The 13452-nt window shown below is 28.5% G+C and overlaps 1 protein-coding gene across 4 annotated transcripts in view; it reads left to right on the forward strand.

Annotated features, from left to right (window-relative positions):
- LOC123298057 (protein pangolin, isoforms A/H/I/S) overlaps positions 1-12459 on the forward strand; it is a 459540-nt gene extending 447081 nt beyond the window's left edge. For all 4 annotated transcript variants that reach the window (XM_044879947.1, XM_044879948.1, XM_044879950.1 and 1 more), the window contains exons 10-11: positions 5567-5636; positions 11443-12459. In XM_044879947.1, the coding sequence (XP_044735882.1) occupies positions 5567-5636; positions 11443-12139 (767 nt within the window). In that variant the 3' untranslated portion in view covers positions 12140-12459. The remainder of the gene's footprint in view (positions 1-5566; positions 5637-11442) is intronic.
- The last annotated feature ends 993 nt before the right edge of the window (positions 12460-13452 follow it).

Genomic DNA, 13452 nt, shown 5'->3' on the forward strand with positions numbered 1-13452 from the left:
TAACACTTGTAATATCTATTTTTATTATATCTATAGATTAGGAACATATTTAAATACATATTTTAACACATTTATTGTAAATTTTACCATAGTTTTAATAATACATTTGCAGCCAAAAACATTGACACATTTAAATATTTTAATATCTATGGAGATAAAAGAGTCAAAAGAATGAGAAAAGCAGTTTTCGACCTTATCAACTCCATGAAATTAAAACTCTTTTTGGATTAAAAATTTATAAGAAAAGTATTCATAATGAATTTCAGATCGCGCTCTTGGTAAACTTTTTTGGAAATCTCGTAGAGAGTTAAAAAAAAGCAACTATTATCTATCAAAATAACAATTTTTTCTTATAATCATTGCTTGTAAAGCTTGTAAAAGACATGTAACAACCGTATCTCTATGTCACAAAAAATGCACGGATACTCTGGTAATTCGTGCATATTTTGTGACACTGAGTGTACACTTGATTTTTGGTAAAATTAGGAGTGACTATTTGTTCAGATGAAAATACGCAACGTACGTTTTCCATTATAGTGTACAGTCTTACCCTTATAAGTGGTATAATGTATTGATATATCAAAAGTTATTAATAGTATCATATATGAAAAACTTTGACTTGTATAACACAAAAATTTGAAATAAATAAACAAGTAACAAGTAAACAAGTAAGAAGTAAGCAACTATTGACTGACTGACGGATCAACGCACATCGTAGAGACCTGAAACTTGGAGGATGTGTTCTTTCTATGACGAAGGCATCAAATAAGAATTTCCCGAAATTATGACAATAAGGGGATGAAAAATAAAGTTTGTATGGGACAACATGATTCCTTGGTTCAATCTTCTCCAAATTTTGCATAAACATTCATAAATGGAAGACGTGTTTCGTATTTTATTGAAACTCATCGCCTAACGGGATTAAAAAGGATTAGAAATTTATTTTGAGGGTGATTTGCATCGAAGTTGATATTCGTCATTTTCGAATTCAATACTTAACCGATTTTAAAAATTATTTCACTTTTAGAAAGTTACATTATCAGCGGGGATCATGGGTTAAATTTTATTTTCAAAAAATAAGGGTTCCGCATCAAAAAATTAAAGTGCATGATATTGTGAACAAAAGGGTAGATAAGTGAGGACAAGGAAAGTGAGGGCTATAACACGGTCATCTTGTTTTTAAAAGTGAAATTGTACAGCAAAGCGGACAGGTATCTGCTAGTGCTTATAAAAATTATTATTATATGACCTAATTATTTGAAATCTTGTTGAAGAAACTGAAAGAATTTTTCATATTGTGTAAGTAACTTGAATATTCTACTACAGTTTCTAATAATGTCAGAACCATACAAATTTTTCAGGTACAGTGATTTTAATAATTTCCGAGACTACACATTTCTGATACCATTTTGAATAACGATCTGAAATTCATTTTGCATAATTTCATTATGAATTTTCTGTTCATCAGAATCAACCATTTAATTTCATGAAAATTAAATGAGGCAGAAAACGTTGAATTTTAATTCAACTCGTTGATCTCCATAAATATTTTAAAAAATTTAATAATTCAATTTTTTTTGTCTGCGAGTGAAATTCTTAATTATATATTTATTATTTGCATGTTGCTGGGGATTATTTAATTTTTGGGGAGGAAATATATATTTTTAAAATATATACATAATTGTATAAAATAAAATAGGCTGGCCGCTTTTTTTATTACCATATTTAGCGACGACCTATTCTGCTATTGAACGCGATTTTTTACACTGGAACTGCTGTTTTATAATTTTTTTTTTAATTATTTCTTTATTTTTTTTTTTTGTTTTCAATTTTAAAATTGTAAGAATTTTAACGAAGTTAAGATACTCCAATTGGTACAATTACTTTTTATTTTCACACAAATTTGAAAGAAGACGTTGAGGATGATTTTTTTAAATGAATTGTGTTTTTTTTTTTGTAGTGACAAAAAACACAATTCAAAATAAAACACACTTATTTTACAAAAAAAAAAAAAATTATTATATATTAAATTTTTCACCGTTTTTAATTTTATTTTTTTCTTTGGTCTTAACTTCAAACGGTGCACAAATAATTTTATTAGAAAATTGCATGTTTATTATCTATCATTCTTATCCGCTGTTGTTCTGAGTAGTTTTTATTTTTATTATTATTTGATTAGTGCATGTGTATCACATATTTTGTACACTTTTTTTTACAATATTTTTCTATCCTCTAAAGTCTAAACGATCGTCAAAATTATTCATTCTTATTTAGTAAAATACATTTATAATTTCTTAAAAATTTTCCAAAAGTGACTTTACATTTTAGATGTCTGGATCAAAAGTTACTAAAAAAAGTCTTTACAAAATGCGTTTGAATGCATTTACAAATAAAATACATTGTCCTGATTGACTGACGGATCAACGCACAGCCTAAACCGCTAATTGTAAGGATCTTAAACTTGGAGGATGTGTTCTTTCTATAACGTAGGCATCCGGTAAGAAAGAATTTTCCGAAATTCTACTCCTTAAGGGGTGAAAAAAGGGGGCAAAGTTTGTATGGGACAACGTGATTCCTTGGTCCTATCTACTTCCAATTTTGCATTAACATATAAAATAATTCTTTGTCCTGAACTATTGACTGACTGACTGATTGATCAACGCACAGCCTAAAACGCTGATCATAGAGACCTGAAACTTGGAAGGTGTGTTCTTTCTATGACGTAGGCATCCGATAAGAAAGGAAATTCCGAAATTCTACCTCTAAGGGGGTGAAAACGTGGGCAAAGTTTGTATGCGACAACGTGATTCCTTGATCTTCTTCAAATTTTGCATTGCTAACATTCATTCATGGAAGACGTGTTTCGTATTTTATTGAAACTCATCGCCTAGCGGGGTTAAAAAAATATAGAAAGTTATTTTGGGGGTGGTTTGCATGGAAGTTGATATTCGTCATTTTTTAATTAAATACTTAACCGATTTTAAAAATTTATTTCATCTGTAGAAAGTTACATTATCAGTGATTATCATGGGCTAATTTTTATTTTCAAAAAAGTTAAGGTTCCGCACCAAAAATTAAAATTCATAAAATTGTGAACAAAAGGAAGGATAAGTGCTGTCAAAGGAAGTGAGTGCTATAACACGGTAGTATTTATTTTCAAAGTTGAAATTTCCCAGCAAAGCGGGCGGTTATTTGCTATTACAATTTATATTGGTCAAAAATTTTAAAAAAATCTGGTTCTTTTTCAAGCTTACCATCTTCAAAACTTTTGAAGATACATTTTCCATCACACATAATTCCTGGATCATGAAGGGTTGCTTTGACCTTCCTCTTTTGAAAAAAAAGAAAAAAATAAGTAAAAATTTAAAGATACAATTTTGAACTTCTAAAAATTTAATTTAAAGAAAAATTGATAATATAAAAAGTCGTACAATTGTTAGATCTGTTGGTAGACTTACTAATAAAATTCTTTTTACGGGAATTTGCCCACAAATTATTTATTTTTCCAGTTTAAGTCCTAATAAATTTCCTATCGAAATTAAAACCACCCAATGTCATATTTATCTTGCACTGTCGAATTAAAAACAAATATCCTTGTAAATAAAGTCACTTTTGTAAAATTATTTATTTAAATATTAAATCTAATGTCACATCGAATTTTATTTTTTTAACAAAAATTACGTTTAGCGGCTTTTATAGCGTGTATTGAATTAATCAACATTTTAAGCTGCTTATAATTTTTCCACTTGATTATAAAATCAAATATATTTTTAGTAATAAAATAGCGATCGTTTAGTAATTTTTTTTTTTTAGTTTTTCATTTATTTTTGGTTTAAGTAGATATATTTTTTTTTTTAGAAAATCTACAATAATTTTTAGTAGCTAAAAATTTTTTTATTTATTTTGAATGCAAATCACATTAAAATGTAATTTTATTGAAAATTTTTTTTAATGTGCTAAAATCCATCTATTTTTTTTTTATTTCTATAAAAAGTGTATCATAGATTTATGTAATAAGTGGCACAAATTTTGTAAAAAAAAAAATAGTAATGATAAATCAATCAAATATCGACAATTTGAGTTATTATATTGAGAGTTTCGTCAAATTTATTATGAAAATTCTTCAGCAACTTTCATTGAAATACAAGTTATACAATGTTTTTTTTTTAAACAAATTAATATATCAAATTTGATTCAGAATATTTTTATAAAAACTAACAAACTCAAAAACACTTTATTTTTTAATTTTAATGATTACTTTTGAGCTTAATAGTTTCAAAATTAATGTTTTTTCAGAAAAATTTATATTTCGAATTTGGTCTCAATGTTTGTTCCACTGACGCAGACATAATTAAACTGACGAAAAACAATTTCTTGATTATTTCTATTTTGTTTTAACCCTTAAATATTAGATTAAATTATAGATTATATATCTACAATTAATAATTTTTATAAAGTTAAAAATTTTTGCTACTTACTAGTGATGCAAAATTCTAATTCAGAAATTCATTCTTTGAATTTATCAAAATGTAAGATTACTTTTCTAACTTTTTAACTGTTCTGGTTACACCATTTTGATAAATTGAATAAAATAAAGCAATTCATTATTCAAAAAAAAATATAGTTCATATTGATTGAGTTATTGGGTCAATTTGCCGAACTCAGTAACTCAAATAAATAGTCAACTGACATTAATTTGAATTTTACACAGTAGGATCTAAGTCGCCCGAGAATGTTAGAAAAAAGAATAAATTATTAGATTTTCGAAAATTAACAAAAGTTTGATATTGATAAAATCGCTCATTTTCATAAAATACAATAAAACGAATTAATTCCTGAATTAGAATTATTTAACTAAGGTTTCACAAACTCTTGTTGAAGTTACAATGAATTAGAATTAAAAATTAGCCGTAAAACCAACGTTTTTTCATTTGTAAATTTTAAAATACAAATTTTACTGCAAAAGCCGAAGACCATAATACAGGTCTTTTTTAAGCTGACATATGCTTGATTCTCGAAAAATAACTTTTATCAATAAAAATGCTTCAAGTGAAAAATGTTGAGTGTGTAGACATTAAATTACTTTTTTACAAAAATATTTTTCAAACCAAAAATGTTTGCTTATTTATAAAGAACAACTTTCTAATTTAAATTGTTCAACTAATGTTTGTTAGTTATGAATCAAAGTGAGGTTTTAATTGAACCTGAAAACTTAGATCGAATTTGATGCCGATATAAGATGTGTCCCTTTGAAATTAACATTTTCCGTTCGAAACATTTTCCTCGATTAAATTTATTAATCGAGATTCAAGCATAATGTCAACTTAAAAAAGACAACACACATTAAAAAGATATATATTTTTATTATAATTTATATTTGAGTTGGCAACACATTTAAAAATTGAACCAAAACGTAAGTTTGTGAAACTTGTCTGCCTTCAGTCTATCAATCATATATTTATTTCTTTAATTTTCCAAAGTAGATTTCTTTTAAATATAATTGTCTATTATTTTGCATAAAAACTTAATGAAACATTAAATTTAATATGATATTAAACTTTTACAGGTAATAGTATGAAAAAATGTCGAGCTCGATATGGTTTAGAACATCAAAGTCAATGGTGTAAGCCTTGCAGGTGTGTATTAATTATCAAATATGGTATTGACAACTAGATTAACCACCAATCATAGTGAATTTTCTAGTCTCTTTACTATCAAACATTCAAACAACAAACATATCAACAAGTTTTTGACAATATAGTCATGTTTGTATTTATTGAAAATTATTTTATAAAAATATGATAGTAAATTGAAATTTTGAAAAATGATCTATGTTTTATACATAAATAATATCATGAAAATTATTAAGTTTAATTATTTAAGAGCATAAAAATGCAATCAAAAAGTATTCGTTTTTATTTAAATTCATTAATTTCATTGTTTTTTTTTTAATATAAATCACGCCTCTGGGGCTAAATAATCAAACTAGATTTAAATCATTTCACTGAAATACAAATGATTACAACGTTGGTATCAATGTCATTAGAAGACGATGGCTAGTAAAAAATATTAAACTCTCATCCTGTAACGTGGCAAATTTCAAAAGAGCAACATTGAAAGCTATCGAAAATTACGTAGTTCTTGAAGCGAATTGAGAAAATTAACGAAAATTTTGTTTAATTATTTAGCTCTCAATATTTCGAAAACCAATAGCAGGCAGATATCGAAAAAATTTAATCATCAAAGTTGAAAATAAGGTACAAATAATTTCAACCCTAAATATAAAGTTGCCTTGGTGCTCGTAATACCTTAATAGACACATATCTCAAAGAAAAAAATCTTTCTCACCTTTTCATTTTAAAATCACGATTCACATTTGTTTCGTACTAAATGATTTATAGCCAATGTGATAAAATGAATAACAAATATCTTCTATCTTAGTCCTACTTATTGGTGTCAGTACGAAAAAATAAACTCTGCACTTGCGCTTATGACATGATGAAAAGGCCTATTGCCAACTATGATCTCTGATAACTTCGTATTCACTCACAGATGGCGATAGTTCGCAATGTACCTTAAATAATGTAGGGCCAATACGTTGCAACAAAGACAATCAGCAAAAACTCCGTTGACTCGTGTATGTTTTCACTTTGTTTTACTTAAGTAGCATTGATACATCTCACGAATTGATCTCAAGATCCTCTTTGTATGCGCTTGGTCTAAGGCAGAAACCTGAGATTTTAAACAAGAATTTGTAGGTTATGATGCATCTTCATAAACATATTGTAGGACACACAAATAAACATATTTCGAAGTATTTTGGGTTAGTAATACAAATCAACAAAGGACGAAATAAACGAATAATTTTTGATTGCAATTTTTGTAAATAAAATTTTAAAATTAGTTAATAGAGAGAGCCAGAGATTTATAATATTAATCATACTGTAGAAAAATTAATACGAATGTAAGATTAATAAATTAGAGATAAAAAGAATTTTTCATAATTATTAAGGTGGACAAAGCAGCAGTTATGGCGTACTATCGCCTGGCAGGCGTTGAAAGACCCAAGTAAAAATATAAAATTGTTAGGATGAAAATTGATTGAGTTGCAAAAATCAAATTTGACAAAGTCATCCAAAAATCGTATACTTATGGCCCTTATAATTTTTACAAACGGAAAGGATTTCGAAGCGAAAAATTCTTGACACTGAACTGAAATTTGTTTGTAGCTTCTAACTTTGCCCAATCGATATTTTATTCGTAAGAAATGTCGTTGCACGAACCCAAACCCTTAGTTTATTTTGGGATATTTCAGTTTTAATTAGGCCTCGATTATTCCGTTTCTTAGATTTAAACTTTTTACCGGATATACAAAGTGGGTTATTTTAATCTATACACCTAAATATGTCCTTTTGTAGTGAACCAATCAAAAAATAACTGAAATAAAAGTTTCAGAGTTTGATGGGGGATATCATTGTTCGGACATCAGATTAGACCTAATTCTTCGCGTTTCTTTAATAGCCCATTTAGATCCTAAACGGTAATAGATAGAATAACACTTTAATTAGAAAGTTTATCCTGATAAAAAACTAACAATTTTTCGAAAAACGTTAGCTTTTGGATTAAATACGACTTAAAAATATGTCATTATTGCATCAAATGCACAGAACCAGTACCGGACTAAAACCTTTGTTTTTTTTTTTTACTTGAAAATTGAAACCAAACCGTGTTTTGGTTAGATACGAAGTCTGAAACATACTCAACTTCGACTTTAGCAGCATATTTTATTAACACGAATTTGAAATCTCGGCAGTTATCAACGAAAATGCAATGATAACGTCAGTACTGCCACGTGATTGCCACAAAACAGAGATTTTTGATGAGTCGTTCAGGGAAATTAATAGAAGTTATGAAAAATTCTTTTTGTTGTCATTCCAATAGGAATGGTATGTCTGTGATATTGTGTACGTGGAATTCAAGCTAAAGTTTGTAATTCCTGTATTTCTTATCTATGTGGAAAGACTGATTTTTTTTTTGTTAATTTGTAATTCTGTTAACGTTTTTTAATTATTTATACAAATTAATAATTTTTGATTGTATAAAAATATGGAAGACACGTCGTCATATAAAGTTTTTCACCACAACGGCTGTGATTTTTCATCAAAGAATGTTGAATTCCGATCTGAGATGAATTAGAAATCGCTGATCAACAAAAATGTCAAGAAATGAAAATATATTGAAGCAGTTTTTACACCTTTTTTTTTAAATAAAATGTTGTAAACTTTTGGTAAACAATTCGAAAGGTGGAAAAGTGTGTTCGTTTAATAATTATAATATCAGAAAATGTGTCTTCCCACAAAGACAGGAAACTCATATATAATATCTCATTGATTGGCTTGGTGATTTTTTTAACTTTTGATGATGATTGATAATCAATTATTATAAATATTTTTGAGTAGTGTTAATTTTTTTTTTGCACATAAATTGTGTAGAGTGCACTATTTTTTTTATTAAAACTAGAAATCCTGTAGATTTTTTTACTCAAATATTTAGCTTCTTTTCTCTAAAAACAAAATACAAAGATTTTTTTTTGAATAATTGTTGAATGTTGACGGAGAGGCACTATTTTATAAAAATCTCAAAATCGTCCCAATAAAATTTCAGTTTATAAAACAAATAAAAAATTGTCATTTATAGACACATTTTCTGAAATTATTTTTTAAAAATACGGTAAAACAAATTTATATTATTGAATTTCTGGCTCAATGAATTAAATGAATAAAAAAAAAAACTATAAACTAAAAATAAGTTGTCCAAAATATTTTTGTTCGATTACGTACTGGCCATTGTATTCTGTATCAAAACGAAACATTTATTTTAAAATGTAAAAACATATTATACACTAGATATGATTTTAAAATTCGCGCGCGAGCAGTGGGTGGTACGTAGTATTTTAAAAAACATTTTTCATATTTCTGTTTCTTTTATGTTTCTTTCTAAGTGTGTCTCTCTGTACATTTCTAACAATTATTCCTCTGCAGCCCGGACACAAACCTATCTGTGACGCATGGGAGCACAGGAGGAGGCGCAACAGTAGTGTCTGGGGGCGCAGCAGCGGCCCTGGTGCACGCTAGCATCATTCACCAAGCCGGTGGGGCGGGCGGCGCACCTGGTGGGGCACCTGGTGTCGTATCTTCAGTGGCGACCGCCCCCTCACCGCAGGAACCTACATACGTAAATCTATAGTCATGCATCTCCTCGCCCGATCGCCGCGGACAATTACACCGTGACTCGTTTATATGCGATTATCGGGCGGTCAGTTTTTTCTCACATCTCTAATACATGTTTGTATTCATTTACAAGCATGATCGTTTTGTATTTTTTTTATATTCGTTCGTTTTGTTGCTACGTTTTATTTTTGTTTATTTACAACAGTTCTTTTTTTTAATTTCAGTTATTATTTTCTATCGTTTCAATTTTTGATGTGTTTTACGTTTTCTCAATTAAATTTATTTAGTTTGTGTCAACGACTATCAATCGCATTTTTTTTATAAGTTTTGTTCCTTTTTTTTATAATTTTTCCCCTGATTTGGCATGTATTATACTTTGTGTGCGAGCTTATGACGTTAGTATAAAGTAATACTTATCAAGAAGAAATCTAAATCGAATTGAATTGAATTAAATCAAATTGAATTTGACTACGAATTATTCAAATATTAACAAATCGAATTTCGTTGCCATACGACGCCATCTTGCAACGTCATAATCTAGTTTACACTGTGTAATGATTTTTTTTAAAGTAAATTAGTCCAACAACATTTACAATTAATTAATATAATTTTTTGCAATTTAGTAGAATAATTTTAGTTGTGTGTTAGTTGTAAATGAATATGTCTGTGTACGTTAAAGTTAACCTAACCTCAACGAGTCAAGTTAACTCTTAGCGTTATTCATTTTTATTTTTCTAACATTGTGTGTAAGAGTCTTGCATGTGAAATATTTTAGCATGTAAAGAAAAACAATACATACTGCGTTATATTTAAGTCTAACGAAATTTTAATGGTAGGCAGAGAGTTCCAGACAATTCTACACTTAAACTTACTCCCTGGTAGTGCTTAAGGGATGGTTGTCATTTTGAATACTGGGTTTACATGAAAAATGGTTGAAACACAAAATTTTGAGAACAAAATATATCTATTCAGTTTTTTTGTTTGCATTTTTAAACTTTCCATATTCAAAAAGGTATAAAGTTTCAAAAATCACCAACAGAGAGATTGGGATGTAATTTTCATACGAAAATCTTTTTTGTAATATTTTTAATACCACTAGGTTGGATAAGGTTAGAGTGGCTGTCCTGGGATCAGACACAGTTAGGCCATAGGGTCTGTTTTGATACCAAAAAAGATAAAAACTGTGCAGTGACAGAGAATATGAGACATCATTTCTTCCTCCTCCTCACTGTGACAGCTCCTGCATTAGTCATGATACACTGTCGGATCCAGGCGTTCAGCATGCCTGCTGCTTAGCCAGTGTCCTGTAGTAGCCGTAACAATTTTGATAATAGAGGCCCTTGGAAATGATATAAGATCTTCGGAACGCCGACGATTGTACTCAGACCATATCTGTCTTATAAAAGCACAAATACGAGCATCCTTCCATGTAAGATTGGTCTTTTTAAAGGTATCCTCTTTGAGGAGCAACTTGCAGTTCGCAAATGGAACTCCCGGATGTCCATCGATGCTTGTGTCCAGCATCATTGTGCCATTTCTAGCAAGCTTGTCGGCTTCGCAATTTCTCGGAACGCCCTGTGTAGGTACAACTACAGAGAAATCAAATATCTTTTTCAAAATTAAGTTTGTATTTGTCTCCGCATCACTGAGGAAAAAAAGTTCAGTCGAGTTTCTTTCGAAAAGTTATGCCAGATAGTTATTTATGTGGCCTGATGGCTCAGTTAGATAGTTACTCATTCGTCTTTTTTTCCTTAACGAAAGAGAGGAATGTTCTGCTTTTCCAAACTCAAGAAAAGTGCAAGACCACACCATACTCGTTCTCTTAAATAGACAATTTTACGAATTACAACATTTTGCAAACAATTGTTACCTCCGATTGATAATTTCGTTATAAAATTGGACAAATCATTTGCAATTCTCAACCTGTTATTTTGAATATTCAAGGCATTTTTAATATTTAATGTTTCTTTGGAAAATTATTAGAAGTATTGTTCTCCACGATTTTTGTTTAAGTATTTCAACGGAAATCTAGTGTTTGTCGAATTCAACTCAAATTAAAGATGGCAACCACTCATAGCACCTCTATATAACATTAAATTTTCGCTGGATTTAGACGCAAAACTAGTTTCTTTTTTACGAAGATATAATTGTATGAATAAAAATATTAAAACATATATAATGAACTAATATGATGTTAAATTATTCTTTACAGACGCAAGAAGAAATGTATCCGCTATATGGAAACTGGGGACAGTAACGATGGTAATCATTCTGATGATAATCTAGGCAGCTGTGGAAGTGTTGGTGACGCACAATCACCACCTGAAGACGATGCAGAAAGTATAAATCAATCATTATCAAGTCCTGGTGGCTTATCAGGATTATCAAGTTTAACAAGCCCATCAATGATACTTCCAAGTCCATCAACAAGTCTTGCTAGTCCATCAGTTAGTTTAGCTAGTCCATGTATGTCATTACAAAGTCCTTTAACACCACACGATGGTACATATGATATAAAACCATTAATATTACCAACGACTAGTACTTTATCAATATCATCATCACATCAACAATCAACATCGAATGGTAGCAACAATGGTAACAATAACGGTAACGGTAACAGTGATGTGAATAATTATGATTGTAAACCATTAAGTTTACCAACAACAAGTTCATTACAAATCACATCACATTTAAATCATCATCAACAACCATCTTTTCATAATAACACACCACATCGAAATCCAGTTGGTACAAATCCCCATGACATCAATAATCCATTAAGCGTGAATCAATTAACAGGACAATGTATTAAAAACTCTAATTCTAATACAAATGTGGATAACTCACAACAAAATGGTAATAATAATAATAATGAGTCATCTCGACCAGTGATAAGCGTTACGTAGCGAACTTTATTAGAATACTGATTTATAATTCTACAATATGACTGATATATAAAATATTTTACTTTTAATTAAACAAAAAAAATAAAATAAAATATAAATTGTTACTTAATTAATTATTAATTATACAAATCAAAAACAGAAATATACATTTTGGTTCATAAAACTCTCCTCCTCCCCAACCCCCCCAGTCACTTTTGTATATATAGTTCATATAAAGTATATATAAATGAATTTTTAGTATATAAGGTATAAAAGAAGAGCGTGCTGTATTCTAGATTGTATTTCATGAATTTCACAATCCAATGAAATTATGAATTATAAAATATGTCAAATAACATACATTTGAAGAAAATTTATGATATTTCTTAACCTCACTTTATTATAAAATATCAAATAAGCATAGAAATACATAAGTATCTGATTTACACCAAAAATTATTATTTTAGAAGAAAAAAACACTCGGAATCAATGTAGAGTGTCATGGCGTCTTTAATGATATCACGACTAAACATACAATCATTTTTGTGTATGCGAGTTTAAGCAGTTGTAATCAAGTAAACTGCTTCGTTCTATTAAAATGTATTGTTGTTTATGTAGCGGCTGTCATGGATTGACGTAATACTTTCAATATTTTCTGATTGGTTTTTGCTGTCATGTGACTGAATATCTAATTTTACTAAAATTATTTTATAAAAATAATAATAACCCTTATTTATTATGAAAAGTAATTTTGAATACATCAAAATGTTTTTCAAGAAAAATAATTCAAAAACTATAAGTTTCAATGAGAAACATAGTCTTCAGTTAATCTAAATTAGACTACTTAGAGCATTGAATTAGAAATTATATACTCAAAATTCCCTCCCAATGATGTATTCTACTATTTTGAAAAATAAACACGCTTCCTTGACATAAAATTAAATTAAATTTTAACCTTTTTTATTCTCGTAAAAACAACAGACTTGTATGTAATTATTATATGTACAAATTACTATGAAAACCATCAACAAATTAAATTAATGCATATTATTTTTGCCTTTATGATGTCACATCATGGCGGTTCTTATTTTAGGTCACGTGATATACAGATTAAAAATTACGACTTTAAATTTTAATATAATAAAACAATAATGTGCTTTTATGACTCAAAATCAGAATATTTAAGTATATTTCTACATAAATTTTAATTTTTAATCAAATTTCATAATTTATTTATCACTACCGAAAGTATCCTATTGACTATTTCTATACTTTTTTTCCTAAGACAGTTACCAAACAACATTTTTAATACCTTTTATTTGATATATTTTTAA

Source organism: Chrysoperla carnea, chromosome 4, assembly GCF_905475395.1.
Source record: "Chrysoperla carnea chromosome 4, inChrCarn1.1, whole genome shotgun sequence".
NCBI classification, from domain to species: Eukaryota; Metazoa; Arthropoda; class Insecta; order Neuroptera; family Chrysopidae; genus Chrysoperla; species Chrysoperla carnea.